This window comes from Oryzias latipes, chromosome 15 (genome assembly GCF_002234675.1).
Source record: "Oryzias latipes chromosome 15, ASM223467v1".
In the NCBI taxonomy this organism is placed as follows: domain Eukaryota; kingdom Metazoa; phylum Chordata; class Actinopteri; order Beloniformes; family Adrianichthyidae; genus Oryzias; species Oryzias latipes.
In genome coordinates, this window is record NC_019873.2 from 10,831,695 (window position 1) to 10,856,314 (window position 24,620).

Consider the following 24,620-nt stretch of genomic DNA (forward strand, 5'->3'; position numbering starts at 1 on the left):
GCTGGACGTTAGAAGTCAACCCAAGCAAACTTTAAATCTAAAGAAATCAGAAACTCAGGTTTCCTTTGTGACTCATCAGTACAGATTCGATTTCATCATTTCAAATTTCTCTGAGTGTTTCTGAATGATCTGATCAGAAGAGCCTCTTCAGACAAAATCCTTTGCTGTAGTTAAAGCAATGGTCTCAGTCAGATTCAGCGAATGGGGAAACTTTATCTGCCATTGATTTGGGGTTCACAGTCCTCACTGCTGTGTCTGACAGAAGAAAAGCAACTCAATGATAAATGAGACCAAACCACAATGGAAAACTCAGCAGATCGTCTCCTATTTGTTTTTCAGATTCATTTCTCAGGATGGAGGTTTTTTTTGACACCACTAAACACTTACCTATGAATTATCAAAGAAAAAAAGCAACATAGGAAAGAGCAGATGAAAATGCCATTTGGTACTTCTGTTAGCAGAGACCATTGACTGAGAACTGGACTGAGTGACCCCCCCCCCCCCCCTCTCTCCCAGGTTTCAAACAGGAAGTACCTGCTGGCTCCAAGAAGCCAAAATCCCATAGACCTCTATAGAGAAACAAACAGCTGTTACTCAGTCATTCTGTTGGTCAGATTAACTCATTCTTGCTCAGATAGTTTTACATTGTCTTGAGAATATTCTTTTTAATGTTTCTATAACTAAGGTTATTTAAATCATAAACTGACCAATGAGACACCTCAATAAAAGCATGTGGTCTGACGCTGAATATTATTAACATTTGATTGACAGATTCTTGCAAGCCAGCTTTCAGGTGGTTGGGGGTGTGTGGCCTTCCAACAAGCTTAGCCTTGATAGGCGAGAGTTGTTCCCACAGAAATGTTGACTCAGACCGACTTGGACCAATCACTGCTGACTGACAATGTCTGGTACCAACAAAATGGTGTCCATTGTGTGAAAAAATGCAGTCTGAATAGACTTGATTATGTTGTCCATATACAGTTAGTGGTTTTACCCAGCACAGAAATGCATAAATGCACTGCATACAGGAGACAAAAGATCTGTATTTAAAGTGAGCTTCAAAGGCAAAACTCCTGAATATAAAAATACAGACATTTGAAGAGTCCAAAAAAACAGTACAAAGGCTAGGAAGCTAAAGAGAAAAGGGCTTGGTCACCCAAAGATTTTTGTCTGCACCTTTCTCCCCTAAAAGGTAAACGCTTGCTGAGCTTTTAAAGTTAAAAACAAAACTCCAAAGTTAAATTTTTAAAGTTTGGCTGGTAACTTTCTGACAGACACCCTTACAAATATTTCAAGATAACCGTACAACACACTCAACAATCGTTAGTTCTATTTACAAGACATCTCTAAAAACGGCCGTACAGGCCTTAAAGGAAATTCCAGACACATCTGTGCTTCCTTTAAGATGCCGTCACTCATTTCTATGACCCTCCACCGGCCTGAACAACCGATAAACATGTAGTGCCCGTACAGGTCAACACCACGTACAGGTGCATGTGACTCAGGCTTTAAGATCAAGCACAACATAGTCGATCACAAACAAGTCTAAGAAGAAACCTACACATTATCCTAGTTCTGTACATTAGCCCACACAGCTAGCGCTCACAGGGTGAAGACAAGGCACAGAAAGTCAGTTAAAATTCAAAATTGTGTTCAGGTGCAACTATATGTGCAAGAAAGAAGAGACGATCTGGAGATTCAGAGGGACGAGAGTGCAGATCAAAGTGCTGCTGTGTGTGTTTGTTTAGTCCGGTTCCAAAGAGCTGACATCTTTGCTTTGTCAAAGGCTGAAAACTGATCTGGTTGTCCACTGCACAATTTGATCCGGTAGAACCGGGCTGCTCGCATACGCTCACATTCAGTTCTGTAGAATCATCAGTAGATTACATTTCAGCAACAATGCAACAACCGCTCTGCTTGAACAGCATCAACACAACCTGCTCTTTCTACGCACAAATGTGACGGCTTTTACCTATGACGGTTCTTTGTGTTAATCAAGGAAAGGATTTCAACGAAGTCCAGCGTCTTTGAAAGCTTTCAAATGAGAATATTTATTATGCACCAGTCAAGATGGGGAAAAAATCCACAAAGGAGAAATACATGTAGTTTATAGGACAAGTCAATTTGCAATCATCCCTATGTGTATTACTTACTGCCTGTGTGTCAGACATTACCCATTTATCTTACCATAATTTACACTGGTTTAAGTTTGCAATGTTAGCTCACTATTTGGAATGAAAGACATCTAAGGACAACTTTGAATAAAAAAATATAAGAAGAAATATGATGAATGTGACTTTGCTGATATTACCAAAATTTTGTGATCAGTTTCTACAACATATCTATTAGTATCACTGTTTTTGGTTTAGATTAAAGGTCTGTGAGTGTTTTCCAGTTGTAACATTCTTTTTTATTGAGGTGTTGCTGTGTCTTTATTTATTCATGCATCTTCTTGTACAATAGCTGTATTCTGCAAAAAAACTTGAATGATAAAAAAACTATGGAGAAGATTTGCAAGATTTGTTGTAAAATGATCCAAAGCAACAGTTGTTGTTGTTGTTCACCCTTCAGAATGTCCCTTCAGGGGTCGCTACAGCGAATCAGCTTTCATTGTTTTGCACAGGTGGTTTGGCAGAGATTTCTATGCTGGATGCCCTTCCTGACACAACCCTGTATTTTATCCGGGCTGGGGTCCGGCACAGGGAGACCCAGAGTTGGGCGCCCCTCGTGGCTACATAGTTAGGCAGTAGCATGAAGGGTCTTGCCCAAGCTCACGCTGGATGGAGCTCATTGGTGCACACCCTGGATGGACATTCAGAAGCAACACTTTCCAACAGACTGAAGGAAATGGTTTGAGAAACTGGATTAAACTCTGCTGTGTTTCTCCAACGAGCTGTTGGACGCACCTGACTTGGTTGGGATGCAGCAGCTGAGCGCTGAGCAGGAGGTCAGCAGGAGCGAGGATAGAGGAGCAACAGCTTGGTAATTTCTGTCAGCGCTTCACGGGTCAACAGGTTTGCTGCTTCACCACATCCAGTAAAGCACGCAAAGTCTATACCATCGCGTGTGTGTTTGCGTGTGTGTGTGCGGCATGATTTACATGTCAGTTAAGCCCACAGTCATGAGCTAATGGGGCCAGAGTGAGTGTGTGTGCATGTGTGTGTGCGTTCCTATAGAACCACTGAATCTTTGTGCGAGTTGTTGTGGCAGTCGCTCTGGAAAAATGGTATTAAACTTGGACAGGGAGGTCAGCGGGGGCGTGTGCGTATGCTGAGTTTGTGTGTTTGCATGTGCACAGTGCCACTTCTACGTGGCTCATGCTTGATTTAAAGGGCAGAAATCATCAGCTATGGGCTTTAGAGCTCCGCTGCTTAAAATACCCCCAACAATATTAAACATTTAGTCGAACGCAACCAGACCTTCTAGGATTGAACAGAATCAGTTCAGACAAGGGGAAGGGAAAAGCGGGGGGGGGGGGGGGGTCTAAAGCTTTTGTTACAGCATTGCTTAGGCTCTAAAATATCTCCTTGATAAGGCAAATGGTGTTAAAATTAAAAGGTCCTTGGATTATTAAGGTTTTACACACTCACGCACACACACACACACACACACAAGGTACAAAACATCTTTTTTTCAATCATCTCTCAGCATTTTTGAAGAGCCATGCAAGTCATTACTTTATCACCAAACACACCACATTATATAAAAACTGAAAAACATCTCAACATTTTCCACTTATTATCCCTTCAGAAATGCATTTATCTTAGATCCAACAACGATGTAAAACATAATCGTGTGTGAAGGTCAAGTGCAGCCGGAGTTTAATTATCAGGTCTCTCTACCAGGTCAAAGGAAACATTGTCACAATTAACCAGATTTAGAGAACTGGAGGAGCATAAATGTCTCCAGCCTCATCCCGCCGTCTCTTGAGTAACATCCACGAAGAGGAAATGACACCAGAGCATCTGGTCCAGATAGGCAGCACTTTGATTATCCGTTTAAATGGACCCCGTGGTCAGCTGACCGTCAGGCTCCTCCCACATTCAGAAAACCATGCATTGGGTCTCTGCTCTGTGTGTACTGTCTGCTAAGCCGTTAGTCATGAGCTAATGGGGCCAGAGATGATGCATGTGAGCGTGCACATGTGTGTCTCCACTGCAGAGGGCAGGCCTATGCGCTCTGAACGGACTGGGCTTTGCCTGTGTCAGTGTGTCAGTTGCTCTGGAACATGGAATTATGCAAACAAAAAAAGGAGGTCAGGGGGTTTGTCCATGCATGTGTGTGCATGCAAGTGTGTAAGTGCGTGTGTATGTGTGTGCAGGGACTGCCTTCTATACGTCTTATGCTCCACTTAAACTGAAGGCGGTGTGCACTGGAGGCACTGCATGTGCACGTTTTCAAACATACAAAGGGGTCTGACTGAATGAACCAATGAAGTCATAGAGAGTGTTATTTGGTCATTGTTTTATTTAATAAATAATGTTATTTATTTTATTCAAAGGACCATTTATGAATGAAACTTTATTCATATAGCACACACCAAGAGATCTAAAATGGGAACAAAACTTTTAAACTAAAAACTCTAGAATGTTCCGTTTTGGAATATAATTTTTCATATAAATGTTTTCATCTACATTCCATGTTATATCATTCTCACTTCATGCATCTGCTCCTGGTCCGGCCCTTCTATCGAATTTTAGTACCCAATGTGGCCCGCGAATTAAAATAATTGCCCACCCCTGCACTAGGGGATATTTTTAACCCTTAAAAACCACAGCTGTAGTTCCAGAGTTGACATTCTTTTGACTACCCTAACTCTTTAACCGTTTACACAATCAATGTAAAACAGCTTTAAATGCAACACTTTACAGCAGTGAAGTACTTATGCAGTCAATGAAAATCAGCTGATCCTATCGGAAAGGAAAGTTGCTTTTTACCGTTATGCAAAGCCGATACGAAGAACCATTTTTTCTGCGCATCAAAGGCAACTGAATTACATTGATTACATAAACGATTGAAGAGTTATGGTCTGTCCAAAATTGTGTGGTATTTACGTGTCGCTGGTGAATACTCCGGTGAGAAAGGGTTAACATTTTCAAGTCAAATATTTCTAGATTTGTATTACCTATGGGTAACTCTGTTGTCCTCTCCTTCACAGGTTGAGTCTCAGTGTCATTCTTGACTCTTCACACTATTTTTCTTACATATTAGTAATTTCAAAACAGCAGCATTTTTTCTACCTATCAAATATCAAATGAATCCTGCAGTATCTTGCACCTTCTACCATTGGTCCATGCAGAAGTCACATTCTGTTTTGGTATCTCACATAGCTCTGTTCATTAGCTTCTTTGGTTCAAAACTCAAAGTGGTTACGATTACATTTATGGACCAGAAATATCGTGCATTTTGTGGTGCAGCCACCAAATTTGTCATGTACCTTGTACCATGTATCCCCTCTTTCAGAAATGCACATTTGGGATATTGGATTTCTATTTGACCCAGTCTCAACACTATCGGTTGTTGCACAAAAGGCAGTTTTCTAACTTGAATGTTTACCTAGGGATAAAACAATAACGATATTCATCATGGTATAACTTTTGCTCAATAAAAGAATCAATCTATCACAAGAGTCCGAAATTAAAACTCGCCAGTGGCAAGCACTTTCTCCTCTTGCCAAGTTAAGGTTAGAGGGTTAGTCGCCACATGGCGAGTAAACATTTGCGTGAACTTAGTCATGTTTATTAGTCCTCCTTTTGGGAAATTTATTTTGTCCTCTCCTTGTATCAAGCACACGATACAAGGAGAGGACTAACGCACGCGAAGGAAGACACCACCAAGGTCAATTCACTTATGGGGTGTTTAGGGGTGGAACATGCAGCAATTTTAAAACAGTATCCAGTAAGAACTGAAGGACAAAACAGCCTCACTTACAGCAGCAAGAGATAGTTTGATAAAAAGTGTTGATTTGTAGACAGCGCTAGCGCTGTTGTTAGATGCTTATGCTATGATGGCATCGATGCTTTGCTAACGAGCTATTCAGTCTGTCACCTAAATGTAAACACGGACCGATTTAAAGTCGGATAGTAATTTCAAGGACCGGCATATAAGATGGACATTAATATAAAGCTGTATTTTATAAATATAACAACACTGTGTTTCAATATCTTCTTTGTAGAATTACAGAGTTACACCAAAAACTGTGACCTGTCAGATGTCCCTTGTCGGAGCTGCAGCTTTATTGTCAATGATATATAATGACAATAATCAAAAACATTATACTGTTTTCAGGCTGTCTTTTTGTAATGATTCAATATAAAATGTAATAAACTGCAAGCAGAATTAAATCTTTTTTGTTTTCTCAGCGTGTTTGAATTTGAGTTTACAGTTAGAAGACAATAAAGAAGTGTTTATATCTATTTTTAATTACTTTAATGCAATTTTATTTTCCAACCCCCCCCCCCCCCCCCCCCCCCCCCCCCGTGTGGAGGTATTAGTTATTTAAAATCTGACAAAAACAGAGTAATGTGGACTTCAAATTGTGTTGAAGGCATGTTCCTTATAAAACTGGAAATACTACCAACCTTTGTTATCACCTGAAGCAGAGCCACCAAATATGTTCAATCTCAGACTGAAGAAACGATGATTCTCCAGCAAAAACAACAAAGGTAAGACCTGTTTAAAGTGAAAAATTATGTATATCTACACAACCTGCTGATGATTACTCTCTCATGAGCAGAGTGTTCACATTTGACAAATACAGTTATTTGGTTTATATCGTTATTGCCTGATATTAAAACACTATATAGGGATTTAAAAACATGTCCGTCACCCAGCCCTAGGGGTGCCTACAGAATAATATAATGATATACATTATATTTATTTATTATACATATTTTATCATCTTGGATTTGCTTTTCTTAAACGGGGGTCTATCAGCTACAATCGTGTCAAATTTTGTACCACAAAATCCAACACTTAATAACCGCATCAACTACCTGCCGCCTTGGTCCTTTCCAAACCGCCCTCACCGATAACATCACTTCTGTCCTAAAGCACCACACTGTCCGCCTGTCCATCTCAAAAATGTAATTCAGACCCTTCTTCTCAGTTTGAAATTTCTTCCAAACCAAACCCCTTCATATCTCCCTCATCTCCTCCAGTTCCATCTATCCTCCTGCACCCTTTATATCATCCTCTGGTTCTCTCCTCTCCACTCTATCTGCTTGTGTTTCCATCATGGGGTGGGGAGCATTCAGAAGATCTGCCCCTTATCTTTGGAACATCTATTGCGGGACCTCCGCACCATTAACCCCCAATCAGTGTTTAAATCATGACCTAAAAGTCCCTTTTTTAGGTTAGGTTAAGGGAAAACAAACTAAAAACTTAGTTTGCTTCACTCTGATAAGACCTTTAATTACTTTTATTGGCATCACAATTTAAATCAATCGAGCAGATAGTGTGGATCTTTGCAGATTGGCTTCATGGTGCTGCTCTAACCTGTGTTTCAACAGGTGATGTTAGCTTCACTGCTGTATTGATCACATGGTGAAAGACCCCGATCAAAAACCCCCGAAAAAAAAAAAGATTTAAGTCTTAATGTGTGAAGATGTTAGCAGCGGCCAAAACACAAGCGTGTTTGTGTGCAACCACAGGCTAATGAGGTGGAAGACAAACACTCAGCGCTCCACATCATGAGGGCTTTTAGCCAACAGCGCAGGACATGAAGTGATCTCATTAGGCCTGGCACAAGTGTGCACGCACACACGGCGATGAGCGACCACGGTCTGACAGTCAGGGGGTTTGATTGACAACTGAGAAAAGAATGGAGATAATAAAGGAGCTCTACTGAGAGCAGACCAGAGAAGCTGGCAGCTTCCTGGACCAACATCTGGCTTAATCCAAGAAACACAAACAGAAGCGAGGGGAAGAACAAACATCAGATTTCGGCTAAAGTTTTAAAGCGGGGCGGACCCAGAGGTCATTTAATCACAAGCTCAGCAGCTGGGAAACAAACAGGATCAGAGGAAGACTTTATATAATAGCTGGTGCTTAAAGTTGACATTTTGTCCCGGGTGTGGCCCGTCAGCGCTCTGCGGGTGAAGGTTTAAGTCCGAATAGCACATCAAACATCAGCAGGGTGCTGGGAGCTGGCAAAGGAGATTTAAGGGTGTAATCTGGAGCAGCACTGGCAGCAGGGAGAGGATGTGTTTAACATGAACCCAGATTATGGTTTGTTTCAAAAATAAAACATTTGACTTTGACTTCTGATTGAGTGTCTGTGGTCTTGAAAGGGGGGGGTCAGCAGGAAGTTGACAAGATGGGGTGTGGGTCGCGGTCTGCTTCGTTGTTCTTATCGAGCTCAGCATTGATTGTGGTGTTGCCTTCTCCTCTCTGATCAATGCCCCTGCTCTCCGCTTCCTGTCTGCGCGACACCCGACGCCGCCTGCGCACTCGGCGATTCTGTGTTGTGCCGGCAGAGCGACTGCGGCAGGGTCGGGTTTCCTCCTGTTTCTTTTCGCAGCAGCCTTTTCCCGGGCCGCGGACTCCCCGAGAGGATCTCGGGTTGGCGGCAGAGACGGGCCTGGCTGAGGAGAAACACGCCGTCTCGCCGCTCGTCTGACTGCGACTAATATGTGCATGTTTACACACAAATTCATTCGCAGTACACACAAACAAGCCCAGTAGCTTCAGAAAGTCCAGACCCGAGCACAGCTGATCAAATCTAACGGCAGGATCTTTTTGTTTTTTAGATTCCACTTAAAAAAAATAGAACTGAGCAGCTGCATTTGAGTAAAACGAGGGTCACGCTAACAGAAACATAACAGTTTGTAGTCAGAAGTTTGAAAGTTTTAAATTTTCTGATGACAAACACCCAAACAGCTAAAGCCAACATTAACGGGGTTTCCTACTTTCTTCACAGCAAGACTTCTTCAAAAATACGCCAAATCTATAAACTATTTCCACCATCGCTGAAGACCTTCAATGACTTTGACCTGAATGAAGTGTGAGTCATTCTTCTTTGCTGCACAGCTACCATCAGAAAATCAATACTAAGTCCAGGGGAATCCTGAAATCTGGTTTTCTACCAACTTCTATGAGCTAAATCGAATAAAAAAGCAGATAAAAACATTTCTATCTGACAAAATGTTGGACTTTACAGTTTTTGTCTGTTTAGACTCAAAAAACCCTATTCTTGATGTAGAATACCAACATGGCAGCTTTTACTCAAAGTGAAACATTAACTTCTGTTTACTGTGGTACCAGAAAACTCTTTTAAAGCGCCCTTCCAGGAAAAAACTTTTTGTTTGTAAAAAATTGTTTTTCTTTACAGTCAGTGTCTGCATCCCTCTCCCCAAAGCTCTGGATGAATCCTCCACCCGTCCTGCACATGATTCTTAACAGGATTCTTTTTTTTTTTTTTTAACTCAGTAGATAGAATTTTTTTCTCAATCTTTTACCTCTTAATGTCAACGTTTGTTCATGTCCAAACGTTGTGATTTTTTGTTGAATTTTAGATTGTGTCCGAATTCCCTCACTAAATAGTTAGAACACTATAGGGTGTTCGCCTTTTGGTCAGGATGTCCGAATCTACGATGACAAAAACCCCTTAAAATGTCTCAGAAGTCTCTGCAAAACACTAGTGTGAATCGATGCTCACTAGATTGGGGAATAAAAACCACAATCAATTGCATTAGAACAGTCTCAATTTATTTTTTGATAAATCATGCGAGTCTTCATCACCCAAGCACAGCAGATTTATATAAAGTTTTAGTAAAATGTTCCTATTTCTCAGGTTTTTACTTTAGCAAATGTGTGACATAGGCCTGCACAATATTCCGCAAATTTATCGTTATCGCAAGATCAAGCTGTGCAATATGCATATCGTAAAACACAGCAAAAATTGCAATAAATCTTTACCTTAAATGTGCTAAAACAATCTTATGGCAGATTAAATTATTTAATGAATCAAATAAATCCCTTTATGCATTTGACCAATCGGATAGACCCTTTAACGTTGTTGACCAATCGGATGGAGCCCTTTTATGTTAGATGTTCCCTCCTATGTCAACGAGGGTCATTTGGAGTACAATTCTTAAACTGTTGCCAGAAAATGGGAATGATGTTTTTGGTTGTTTCGCTATTTGTTTATATACCGTAAATTATATCGTTATCGCAATATTAATCCCTCATATCGCATATCGCAAGTTTTCCTCATATCGTTCAGCCCTAGTGTGACATCATATTTGCCGTTTATAGACAGTAGTAAGCATGTGTCTGAATTGTATTAAAATCCAGGGCACTTGGTGGTTCTTCACTTTAAATTCTCTTTGCTGTCAGGAAGAAGTGAGTGAATCTGATTCAGTTTTCTAAGGTGTTTAATTCCACTTTTAAAGAAGGACAAGGAAAGATGGACACAGATGGGTACATTTGTCTGCTGCTTTCACATCCTACATGAGAAACACAACACTGAAAGAGGATCGACTACACTACTCTAAGAGCACAATAAAAGACCAAAGCAGCCAAATTCAGATTGTCTTTTGGAAAAAGAGGAACAAATAATTCATCAATATCACCTCTGAACATAGTGCTCTACTGATAGAAACTGAATGGAGAGGATGACTGTTGTTCCTATGCTGGCCTTTAACTTATAGAGCCCAACCTTCTGATAGTTCCCTGATACTCTTTTACTACTCTCCAGTATTAGAAGGTTGAGTACTAAATCACTTGAACGTGCCCTCGGTTCTTTAAAATCCCTAGGTTTTTGGGGGAGAACGGTCCCATCTTTAAGATCCCACCTGAAGTTTTCTGTCAGGCAGCTGTGGTTGGAATTCTAGCATTTTCCAGGCTTTTTAAGAAGTGAGAATGAAATCCCACTGATATCAGAGAGCATCCAGTTTAGTTTCGATGGGAGCATTCCTGGTTGTAGTTGCCCCTACTGTGTGTCAAAAGGGGTGGTGTGGGGGGTGGAGCCACTGCAGACACAACAGATGTGTTCTGTGTGCTGCAGCACTTGCAGGGATGGACCATTCAAAGCCCCTTAAACAGAGACCCGCAGTGCAGCAACAGCGCCGCTCCAGCCCCCCGTGGTCAGTGGGGCTTCATTCAAAGAGCGCTTCTGTTCACACAAATACGCAGCTGCTGTCAGTCTGCGTTTGCAGTGTGTGGACAGGTATCTGTGTTCGTTAACGTCCGAGTCTGGAAGAGTGTGCGTCGCTGTCAGTCACTGCACATCTGTGTCTGTGTGTCAGTTTGCATGTGTCTATCTGCATGTCACTCTGCCTGCATGTGTATGTGTGTGTGTGTGTGTGTGTGTGTGCTTACCCATGCTGTTGGTGGAGCTGCACCACATCAGCAGACAGCCGGTGCACAGCAGGTTGAGCGCCCCGAACAGCAGGATCCTCCATGACTGAGAACAAACAACAACAGAGCGTTCAGGTTCATTACAACAAGCAGAGGCTGGTGTCCGGCTGAAGGCCCAACTCAGCGCCGCTCACAGCGGGAGGGAGGGAGGAGCTCACAACAACAAAAAAAAAGTTAGGAATGTTCTGGATGTTAATTTGTATAATTTGTATAAATTATACAATTTGGGGTGTGGGGGGGGGGGGGGGATCCTCTGAAAACAGTAAAAACCTTTGAAGTTTTTTAAGCTAAATATCTTCAGATGATAATATACCAGTATATCTCAAAAAATGTGGTCTAGAGGTACAAATTTTGGTGTGATGGATAAATATCCTTCCTTCAATACAGTTCTGTGTGTAAGGTACACAATATATGGTGATGATTAACAGGATTTGACAGGCTTTTATGTTTGACTTTGCCATAAATGCAAGTGTGAAGGGATCTCTTAGGATAGATTTTCAAACTAAACTCGTACGAAGGTCCTTTTTTCAAAAGTTTAAAAACCACTCCACTGAAAATCATGTTTTCTTGTTTTTAACATGCTCTTGTAGCACATTTTTCCTGATGGAGGTCATATACAGTGGTGGACAAAATTGTTGGTACCCCTCAGTTAAAGAAAGAAAGTCCACAATGCTCACTGAAATGACTTGAAACGTTCAAAAGTAACAATAAATTAAAATTGATTGAAAATTAAATAATCAAAATCAGTCATTACTTTTGAGCTGTTGATTAACAGAAATATTTAAAAAAAATAATGAAATATGGCTGTACAAAAATGATGGTACCCATAACTTAATATCTTGTTGCACAACCTTTTGAGACAATCACTGCAATGAAACGGTTTCTGTATTTGTCAATGAGCCTTCTGCACCTGTCCACAGGTATTTTGGCCCACTCCTCATGAGCAAACTGCTCCAGTTGTCTCAGGTTTGACGGGTGTCTTCTCCAAATGGCATGTTTCAGCTCCTTCCACAAATGTTCAATGGGATTCAGATCTGGGCTCATAGAAGGCAACTTCAGAATAGTCCAACGCTTTTCTCTTAGCCATTCTTGGGGGTTTGGCTGTGTGTTTTGGATCGTTGTCCTGTTGGAAGACCCATGACCTGCGACTGAGACCAAGCTTTCCGACACTAGGCAGCACATTTCTATCCAGAATGCCTTGATTATCTTGAGATTTCATTTTACCTTGCACATGTTGAAGACACCCTGTGCCAGATGCAGCAAAGCAGCCCCAAAACAGAACTGAGCCTCCTCCATGTTTCACAGTAGGGACAGTGTTCTTTTGGTTGGATGATTCATTTTTGAGTGTATGAACATAGAGCTGATGTGCCTTACCAAAAAGCTCCAGTTTTGTCTCATCTATCCAAAGGACATTTTCCCAGAAGGTTTGTGGCTTGTCAACATGCATTTTTGCAAATTCCGGTCTGGCTTTTTTATGATTTCCTTTTAACAGTGGTGTCCTCTTTGGTCGTCTCCCATGAAGTCCACTCTGGCTCAAACAACGACGAATGGTGCGATCTGACACTGATGTACCTTGATCTAGGAGTTCACCTTTAATGTCTTTGGAGGTTGTTCTGGGCTCTTTGGATACAGTTGGAACTATCCGTCTCCTCAATTTGTCATCAAATTTGTCAATTTGTCAACCTCCCTGGCCACGTTCAGGGAGGTTGGCTACTGTCCCGTGGGTCTTAAACTTCTGAATAATATGTGCCGCTGTCGTCACAGGAACTTCAAGCTGCTTAGAGATGGTTTTATAGCCTTTACCTTTACGATGTTTGTCTATAATTTTGTTTCTCATGTCCTGGGACAATTCTCTCCTTCACTTTCTGTTGTCCATGTTCAGTGTGGTTTACACCTTTTCACCAAACAGCAACGTGACTATTTGTCTCCCTTTAAATAGGCAGACTGACTGATTATGGGTTTGAAAACAGCTGTGATGTGAATTAAAGGACATACCTGAGTTTATCATGACCCTTTGGGCAATTAGTTCTCAGTCTTTTATGGAGGTACCATCCTTTTTTTCCAGCAATTTTTGATTAGTTTTTTTTTTTTAATAATTCTGTTAATCAACAACTCAAAAGTAATGGCTGATTTTGATTATTTAATTTTCAATCAGTTTTAATTTATTGTTATTTTTGAACATTTCAAGTCATTTCACTGAGCATTGTGGACTTTCTTTCTTTAACTGAGGGGTACCAAATTGTTTTGCCGGATCAGCTGATCAGGATGGTGCTGAGGCATGTGAGGAGCCGCTGCAGTCTGTGCATCAAAGCGGTTTAGCATGACTTTGGACTAACCGTCAGAGAGACGTGATCACGTTAAAGACGCCCGCATAAATGTTTATGAAATTTGACAGATTGTACATATTTAATAATCAAACTCGACCTCGAGCTTCAAATCCTGTGTAATCTGGCTCCGGCTGGCGGATTGGTGGCTCAGCGGTCGTCCCGTCCTGCCGAGGGTTAAGGTGAATTCTCTGCGTGAACAGATCTGAACGTGTCCACTGCTGCTGGAGTCAAACAGCAGCCCAGGGGGAAGGTCACATTTCCAGCATGAGAGAGCAGCACAGCAGAAAAAGAGCCGCTCTCTGCACGGCTCTCACTTACACCTTTCTTTCTTTTCCCTTCATCTTTAAAGCAGATGAAGTCAGCAAGTTTGAACTGTGCAAATGAAGGAATAAAGAAGAGGCATTCCCTTTAAATATGCACCAATCTCCAGAACTAAATTAAAAAATAGAGGGGATGGATACCACAAAGAGCTCCACATTTTTTGCCTGTCAGGCATGGCGGTCTGGCGACAGAGATTTCAGGTTGCACGACAGAGCCAAACATTTTACATGTGTCCAAATTATCACCGGGTTCAGTAAACACAGGTTGTGTCCGATTTCCTTCACTACTCACTACATGGTGCGTTCAACATTTTGTTGTGCTGTCGCAATCTACAATTCCAAAATCCAGTGCCGTAGAAATCTCCCAGAAGTTTCTCAGGAAAACCAGCTTGTATCGATGCTCGCTAGATCGGCAAATATAGACACAATGCACAATGCATTTTCACTTTGTGAAATCGATGACGTCAAATTCGCAGTTTAAAAAAAACAAAACAAAGAGTAGTGAGCGTGGTGTCTTTTTTGGATTTAAAATCCACTACATAGTCCCGTACTATATCGTTTTTTAAGTAGTTAGGGATTGGGGTAGGAATTTGGACACAGACACAGAAATACATTACAGGTGGACCGAAATTTACAAGCAACTTTGGAGCCATCCAGCCGGAGAGCAGGGAGCTCGTGGCCTCCCAGCGTCTTTTCTACGTCACAAACACGACAAATACAATCTTTTTTAAAAGGCATTCATCTGCTCCTGATTCACAATGATTGCATTAGAGAATTACTCACAACCGTAAATTTAATTGGAATTTTCTTTCTATATGTCCTCCAGTAGAAAAATGCCACAGGAACATGTTAAAAACACCTCAAACGTCAGAGTGGAGCTTTAATTAAAATAAAATAAAAATTATATTCTGCTGTTGTTGATCTTTGCAATTTGTCCCATCAAAATCTACATCAAACTCTCAAACCTTCACGTTTATCTATTATATTTGATTGCTTAGATGTAGGAGGGAAGGATTAGATGTAAAGTCTGTATTCTATGAGCTTGTACAGATGGGGGAGGACAGCAACTTAAAGCAGCAGATGAACATAAAGATGGCGTTAGTGAACGTGATCTGAAAGGTTCTGGAGTCAGAACCAAACATTCTGGTCTTAGTCCAGAAATAGAGATCCCAGCTTCATGGATGACAGTCCAGTGGAGGTGTTGGACATTGTGAGCTGATCAGGAAGTACACAAATGACACAGAAATCCAGAGCCACCAGGGTTTGTGGCCTGAAAAGTGAGTTTGTCTCTCTGCTGCTGCAGCAGGACTGTGGCTTACAGATGGCAGTATCAGCTGTCGGAGTGTGGATCTAAACTGAGGTTCTGAGCGGCGGTGCATGAAGGTGACCCCACTTCCAGCTCTCTCTTTGAGAGGCAGCCATCATTTCTCAGAACTCTCTGATTGATTGCCAGCTGTACTGGACACGAGTTTATCTTTGGAGCATCGAGATTGGAACTGTTTGAATCCAACTCAACAGAACTCGACAAAGAATAAAAAAATGACAAAACCTTGAGAGTAATTTGCCCTCTGAGCAGCAAGAGAGTGTGTTTGTGTGTCGGAGGGAGGAGGAACCAGAAGAGGAAGAAGGGATTGAGGATGGCGTGTGCATTGTGTGTGTGTCGGCCTGTCACTTTGCGTTGGACTCATACGCCGTGGTGAGGAGAGCCGAGTGCTGTGAAATCTACAATTACTGTGGTGTGCCGTGTTATGACAGTGGCGCGGCGTCCGCTGACAGCACTAGCCAGCGCTGGAGCGCGTTGGTGTGTGTGTGCACGCACACACGCGTGCGTGCGTTTGTGTGTGCAAACAGAGAGACAGCGCACAGCCCAAAACATCCCCGACCCCCTTTAGCGTGCACACAAACACACGCTGGCCGCCGGAGGTGGGGGCAGTGTCGTTTCTTCACGGCACTCTGCTGCCCCCCTGTGGAGGGTGTGATGAGTTCACGTGTGACATCAGCTCAGTCATCAAACTGAAAGTTCTGGACAGGTACTGGAGAAGATTCAGCTTCACCTTTAAGCCCTTCAACACTTTTTTTGCTCAGGTCAGATTTTCCAAATGCAGCAGAAATTTGGACAACCTTGGATCCAAGCAGCACATCAACCCCCCAAACACACACACACACACACATGTTCAGCCACAGGGTTTCTGGCACAGAGCAACACCGCCCCCCTTCCCATCCTTGTTGCTGAGAGCTCTCTGTTTACACACTTTCTTCCGCTAGCTTACTGGTGCTACCAATTTGGTGAGCAATATAAGAGCCTTCCAGACGTACACTTTTGATCCAGATTCCACCTCAGACGAGGAAAACAAAGACGTTCATGGATCTAATCGTCTACAAATGGATCCATCAGAATGGAGCAGAAACAAGCTCCACCCACATCGTTTTGATGACAGTGATAGTCAGGAAAAAGGCTGTACGCTTTAACATGTAAAGGTTTTCTGAGGTGGTGTGTCTTGTCTAACTGATGCCTTAATGATTCCATTTGATTAGACTCAGACGTGTTTCCTGTCCAAGCTGGGAATGGTTCTCTGCTGCAGTTTTCCCTGACGTCAGAAGTTGGTGTTTGTAAACAACTCAGCCTCCAATTAGCTGATTAATCAACAGAAGAGCCTCTGGGGGAGCAGACACAGCCATGTGGGGGGGCTGGCGTCTGATCTCCACTCCCTCTGTGGAAGTGGAATCAAAAAAGTTCCGAAAAACGGGTCTCTTTCTCTTTGCGTAGAACACAAACCCGGAGCCCTCTGCTTTTCCACAAACGCCTTCATGGAAGGTTGTTGTGGTGAAAAGCAAAGCCTTCGGTCTCCATCCTCACACCATGTAATCCAATCCAAGGCTCAATGGAGGAGTAAGACCCCCACTTTAATCCACTTTGCCCAGTGTGTGCTCAAAGTGGATTATAGTACAATACCGCTGACAGATACACAAAGACCAGGATGATTTCAGGTCTGTGATGGTGTCTGCTCCATCTCTGTTGGAGCTGCACATCTGTCCCTGTTTTGTTGCATTCCTTTCATTTCCTGTCTTCATGTTTTTGTGTTCTTTCAGACCAGTGAGTTACAATTACACTGATGTTTAGTCTAAAGAAAAAGAAATCCTCCAGGAGTCCTGCAGACCAGCAGAGGGCATCAGAGGGCAGAGAGCAGACGCCGCACCAAGAATCAACAACAATAAACTCCTGCAAACATCTACCTAGAGCTGAGCATCTGATCACTTGTAGTTGAACTGGAGACCCGCCCACAGAAAATGAGCCGAGCCTCATAGCGCTTCGCCAAACTACCTCTCATTATAGCATTTTGATAGCCACGGATCCCTCTGTTCCACCCAGACAAGAAAGATGCAATGACCAGCAGCGTCTGACGCCAAATCGTTTCCATGACTACCAACACACAAACACCACACAGGTCAAATAAGGTGGGGAAAAGCCCAGGTCAGCCGTGTTTGGAAACTCGCACCCTTAGCTCTTTTCGACAGAGATTTAGTTCCAGTGTTTACATTCTTTTAACTACAGTAACTCTTCAGCTGTGTACATGATGAATTCCAGCAAAATCTGAAGTGGAGGAAAGCAGTCATGTGCTGATATGCAACAATTAGCAAAAGTGGAATCAATGTACATCAGCTGAATGTGTCAACTATCAAAATCTTTAGATCTGTGAAAATCATTTTTGTCCAGGACAGAGTCCGCTGATTCCCGTTGATCGCGTAATTTATATACATACATACATACGTACGAATTTATATACATACATATATAAACATATATACATAAATATATACATATACATATTTACATAAATAACATATATACATATATACATATATATATATACACTAGGGCTGCACGATATGAGGAAAACTCGCGGTATGCGATATTGGTGATTAATATTGCGATAACGATATAATTTGCGGTATATAAACAAATATCAAACCAACCAAAAACATCATTTCCATTTCAATGCAACAGTATAAAAATGATACTCCAAATGACCCTTGCCTACATAGGAGGCAAACATCAAACATAAAAGGGCTCATCTGATTGATCAACAACGTAAACGGGTCATTCCGATTGGTTAAATGCATAAAGGGATTTATTTCATTTATTTAATATTTCAAGCTGCCATGAGTTTGTTTTAGCACATATAACCCTTGTGCTATCTTAGATGACCCCACCCTTACATTGACATGTTCTCCCTACCATGACAAAGGTGGATGAAGGTGGAAAGATTTCATGTAATCCATGGACACCAGTGAAGATCACAAATCATTGAAGAAAAAAGGTTCAGAGCACTGTCTAGTGGGTCTAGATGACCCAACTCCCAATGTTAAAGTACCTAGGATAGCACAAGGATCAAGGTAACCATTTATTGCGATTTTCGCCATCTTTTGCGGTATGCATATTGCACAGCTTGATGTCGCGATAACGATAAATTTGCTGTATATTGTGCAGGCCTAATATACACACATATATTTATATATATAAACATACACACACACACACACATACACATATATATATATATATATATATATATATATACATACACATATACATATATATATTTAAAGACATATACATACACATATACATATATATATACCAGTGACGTGCAGTCAGGAGAGGCAGGTGAGGCACAGCCTCACCTGTTATTATGGGAAGAAAAGAGAGAAAAAAAATCCAATTATTATATTTAATCAGTAATTTTTGCTTTGCAGTCATTTTCCATTTAAATGTACCATTTTTGGGTGTTTTTTCTTTTCAAAATCGCTGAATTTCCGCATTTGCCATTCAGATAATAAGAAGTGACGTGCGATGAGGCACCAGCCCGCTGAGCCTCACCTTGGATTGCGCAATACCTATGCAGTCAGACGGTACTGCTGTCTCTCTGTATGTCGGTTCAATCACTTGTACTATATGAGCTGGGTTTACATAATTTAGCAGATGTATATGATGTACACTGTTTGTTTTTATAAATAACTGTATGTGAGGGACGTGTTTCTTGTGCTGAGCGCTAAACGCCAGCAAAAAAGCCGCTGGGTGAGGCCAGACATTCTCGTGCCTCATGTTAGGGGGCGCCAGTGAGCCCTGAGATTATGACGCTAAAAAATAATAGAATAAGTGATAGCAAGCGGCAAGTCATTTTTTCAGAAGGAGCGGCGTATGGACTTTATTTACAAGTAAAGGTAAGACTATAATAACGTTTTTGCTTTTTTCTATGCTGCAGTTATATGAAAAAAAAACACGTTGAAATGATATTTTAAACAAAACACGTTAACTGTTGTCAATTAAATGGTGAATAAGTTACTCAGTATGGTTCATATGTTTGTAAATCTGACTGATGACGTCAGTGCCTCACAAGCCATTAACCTCACCGCACGTCACTGATATATACATACATATATATACATATATACATATATATATACATATATATATATACATATATATATATACATATATATATATATATACATATATATATATACATATATATATACATACATATATATACATATATATACATATATATATACATACATATATATACATATATATACATATATACATACATATATATACATACATATATACATACATACATACATATACATACATATATACATACATACATACATATATACATACATACATACATACATACATATATATATATATATATATATATATATATATATATATATATATATATACATATACACACACATATATAAAAAGTCTGATGTAAAGATCATCTGTAACCGCTGTCAGCAGGAACGCTGACTTAAAGACAGGAAGCTGAGTGACGTTTAAACATGCATGCGGCCGATCTAACAGGCTTACAGCGTAATGTGATTACAATGTACGGGTTTTCCTCCTGCCAAGCAGTGAATGGAAAGTACCAGGACTGACGATGAGCTAAAGATTAACTATATGGAGTAATAAATAATCAAAAATCATGGCTTACAAACTAGATTTTGAAACTTACCCGTCGATCCGAGGCAACAAGGCGAACTTCTTGAAGGAACTTCCCAACGACGGATCTGTTGGACTTCCGAAAAGGATGAAAAGTGCCCTTTGGGTTCAAGCAAACCAACAAGGGTCATCAGACATAAATCACTTTAATGCAATGATCAGAAGTTGACGCTTATCCATGTGTATTCAGGAAAACAACTAGAACACTTTCATGTTTAAAAACGCCATCAAACATCCCATTAGAAGTAAAGGCCTCTGTCTGCAACAGAGAGGACCTTCTGCTGCTGTAATGGTATGATGGTGCGTTCAATGACCATTGATTGTTTGACTGTTCATGTCAAAGAACCAGCAAGTTAGATTTTCTGAAGTTAACAAAATCTAGAAAAATAGACATGATTTGTTTTCAGATGAAATTTATTTTCCTCATGAAGGAAACCCCCCAGTTTTAGCCCAACAGTTGACCTATACTGCCCCCAAGTGGCAGGACTTGGACCAGGTTTCCACAGATCATTTCTGATTTCCTTTTTTGTTTGAACAAATCTTCCAACTTTAAAGTTTAGCTTTAAGAAAGAATAATCTATGAATTACCATTAAATTTAAATAATTACATTTTATTTACTTTATTATAAAACTGTAACTGTGGTAGATCTCACAAATTTTTGAAATACTAGTAAAAAAAAGCTTCTTGGATGAATCTTGGACTCAGTTTAGTTGGTTGGTTGATTCTTCTTAGTAAAATGTTTCCAGGTTTTCTCCATGTGAGGATGATGACTCTCGACATGACTTTGTTCTCATGTTTTCTACATTCATTTAGCTGGCAGAACAAAGAGTTTCTGTTTCAGATGTTTCATGTGCGACATCATGAGAAAAACGTGAAGTTTGGTGCATTTGTGTGCTTGTGTGAACTCCCCTACCCCTCAGATAGCACACTCACCAAAACATAGGTGTCGTGCTCCTGCTTCTTCCTGTGAATGGGCACATCTGAGGAGGAAAAAAGGCGTCAAGAACAAAAACAGAACCCCAAGATGACAACAAATGACAGACTCACAATCACATTGACTTATTTATAATGATTAAACCAAATTTCTGCTATCCTTGTTTTAATTGGAGCACAAAATCGATTCCTTCTAACAGCTGAAGCTATAGAATGACACACTGAGGGAATATATGCTTCGAACAGTCTTGAGATGGAGGCTTGGTACACTGAATGTCCAATTACTGTTTATTCTCTCTTTTGAACTGTTTTATTGGGTTAATTGTTGTATTTTAACACATTGTTTACTCATGTATTCTTGTAATGTGTGTTTCAATCTGTGTGAGTGATCTAATAAGTGTTTGGAAGAACAGAATCCCACGTAATTTCCCTAGAGATCTAAAAAGAAACAATCTCTACCTGCGTAAAAAACAAAAACATGAATTGGTTTATCAATGTTTTAATAGTCTTAGGCCTTCTTGTCATTGATCTTTTTAAGCCCTCAGATCCCCAGGTGGAGGTCTGCTCACAAAACAAGAGCCCACAGAGAAGCCTCGCTCCGTCCACACTGTGGACCGTCTCTGTGGACCGTCTCTGCGGGGGGGCCTCCGTGAGGTTTTCAGCTGCTTTGAGGATTTCGAAAATCAGACTGAAGGATCTACCCTTTCAGCCTCCTATTTTGATGATATATTTTATATGTACTTTTTAATTGATACATATTTTGAAATTAGCCTAATGCTTGAAAGCAGGAAGCTTGTAGCCCATCCAGCATTTTTTCTGTCACAAGTAAGCTCTCATTCAAACAGCATGTTTTCGTCCGCTCCTGATTCAGAACAATTTGAATAAAGAAATACTGAAAAATGCCATATGAGCTTAATTTTGTTACGATATATCCTTTATCATTACAAAAATGCCACAAGAACATGTTAACAACAGCAACATTTAGCAAACACTTAGTTGCTTTTTGTCTATTTTTTTCTTCAAAGATTTAATTAAATCAGCATTTTAAATTAATGTTAAATTGGTTTATTATTTATTATTTAAATATTATTACTGTAACACTATACACTCAGTGGCCAATTTATTAGGTACACCTGTCCAACTGCTCTTTTCGCAAATTTCTAATCAGCCAATCACATGACAGCAAATCGATGCATTTAGGCATATAGACATGGTCAAGATGATCTGCTGTAGTTCAAACCGAGCATCAGAATGTGGAAGGAAGATGATTGAAGTGACTTTGAACCATTGTTGCTGAGCTAGTCTGAGTATTTCAGGGGACTTCAGGGGACAGACCAGCACCGAGGCACACTCCAGCGCTGCACTAGCGGAAGAGCTGAACGCGTTCTCCTCACGCTTTGACCACACACACCACTGCAGTCTGAAGTCCCATCACCTCATCCTCACTCTGCTTCCAGCTCCGAAACCCTGACTGTGCAGGCACAGGACGTGGCACGGATGTTCAGCAGGGTAAACCCCAAGAAAGCGGCTGGGCCTAATTGGAGTTCCTGGGACGGTTCTGCGGGCCTGTGCCGACCAGCTCTCTCAAGTCTTCACAAGGATTTTTAACCTGTCGCTAGCTCAGGCTTCCATCCCTGCTTGCCTGAAGTCATCCACAGCCTGCCTCAAGGACTACCGTCCAGTTGCACTCACTCCTGTCATCACCACGCGTCTGGAACGGCTGCTCCAAGGACACATAAAAGACTGCCTTTCTCCAGCCTTTGACCCCCTCCAGTTCGTTTACAAAGCAAACAGATCAACGGAGGATGCCATTTCCTTCACCCTCCACACTGCACTGAGCCACCTGGAACACAGAGACACCTACGCCAGGGTGCTCTTTGTGGACTACAGCTCAGCCTTTAATACGATCGTTCCTGACATTCTGGTCAGCAAACTGTCTGAACTAGGACTCCACCCACTCACCTGCTCGTGGATCAAAGACTTCCTCACAAACAGACCACAGACAGTCAAACTAGGACTCTACTTCTCCTCCACCCAGATGCTGAGCACAGGCTCCCCACAGGGATGTGTGCCGAGTCCTCTGCTGTACACGCTCTACACAGCAGACTGCAGACCAGCCCACACCAGCAACACCACAGTGAAGTTTGCAGACGACACTACTGTGGTGGGGCTGATCTCTGGGGACGATGAGACGGCCTACAGAGACGAAGTCCTGAAACTGTCCAGGTGGTGTCAGGCTAATAATAACCTCATCCTGAAAACCACCAAGACCAAGGAGATCATCTTGGACTTCAGGAAAAACAGAGCAGATCCACCACCACTCTACATCAACGAGAACTGTGTGGAGTGGGTCCACACCTTCACCCTCCTGGGCACCACCATCTCGGCTGACCTCACATGGTCTAACAACACCATGACTGTCATCAGGAAGGCACAGCAGCGCCTGTACTTCCTGAAAAGGCTCAGGAAGAGAACAATGTAAGCCAGGAGCTGCTGGTAACCTTCTACCGCTCAACCATCCTGTCCTAACGCATCACAGTGTGGTTCTCCCACTGCACTGAAGCAGAACGGCAGAGCCTCCATAGAGTGGTAAAGACAGCGCAGAGGATCATCAGCTGCCCTCTCCCCTCACTCAAGGACATCTATCCTGCCTTGTATTGACGTTTCAGGCTGGTGGCGGTGGTGGTGGTATAATGGTCAGGAGATATTTTTATTTGGCACACTTTGGGCCACTTAGTACCAATTAACCATGGTTACAACATCAAAGTCTTGTTGGTCACCATGTCCATCCCTCTATGACCACAGTGTACCATCTTCTGATGGCTACTTCCAGTTTGTCATAAAGCTGGGATCATTTTTGAATAATCAAGCTAAAAAAACAAACAAATCAAGAGGTTCAAAACTAAACCCCCTAAAAGCAAGAAAGTAAACAGAAATAAATGAATTCAAAATTTTAACCTACAGTCGTTTAGTTTTTCTCCAGCTTGTCCAACAATCAGACAAGTGTTTCAACTCCACCTGCACTTAACTAACACACACACAGCGGTCCACCAAACCAGTCAGCCACATTCAGACATTAGCAGACGGTAACACAGCCTGTGTGTGTGTGTGTGTGGGGGGGGGGGGGGGGTCTTCATAAAAGCCCGTAAAGCTCTTATTAGTGACGGATAATAAGCAGACAGATGAGGACATTTCTTTTTCTGACTCGGAAGCAGCTGTTAGCATGCTTTAGCATAACAAACCTGGATTCTGCAGGTTTAGGACATCCACCGACACCATGTCAGGCTTATCCAGCGGTCCCACCTTCCTCTCCGTCACCCCAGAGGGCACCACGTCCGGCTTTGGGCCGAACTTTCGGGGGTAAAACTCCCCGACATTGCTGTAAGAAAGACCGGTGGACGTGGACATCATTGCGTCCATCGCCATTTTGGACTTCCTGTACCCATGAGCCTCTTCGGTTCACCTGCGCATGCGTTGTAAGAAAAATCGTTCCAGCAAAATTAAAAGGAAACGAACATAAAAATAATAATACTAATAAAATGTACAAACATTTTTTCAAATAGAGCAAGTTTGTGGTTAAATTCAGACAAATGTTGGCCAAAAGATAATTTAAATATAGAGGACACAATACATTTGTAGAGTTAGATAAATGTTGTAACACATGA

At 41.5% G+C, this 24,620-nt stretch overlaps 1 protein-coding gene across 2 annotated transcripts in view; it reads right to left on the reverse strand.

The window, feature by feature from the left end:
• slc30a6 (solute carrier family 30 member 6) overlaps positions 1-24,412 on the reverse strand; it is a 79,164-nt gene extending 54,752 nt beyond the window's left edge. For both annotated transcript variants that reach the window (XM_023963160.1, XM_023963159.1), the window contains exons 1-4: positions 24,198-24,412; positions 20,956-21,002; positions 20,035-20,121; positions 11,323-11,407 (exon numbers count right to left, since the gene is read on the reverse strand). In XM_023963160.1, coding sequence (XP_023818928.1) covers positions 11,323-11,407; positions 20,035-20,121; positions 20,956-21,002; positions 24,198-24,381 — 403 coding nt within the window. In that variant the 5' untranslated portion in view covers positions 24,382-24,412. The remainder of the gene's footprint in view (positions 1-11,322; positions 11,408-20,034; positions 20,122-20,955; positions 21,003-24,197) is intronic.
• Positions 24,413-24,620: the final 208 nt, after the last annotated feature.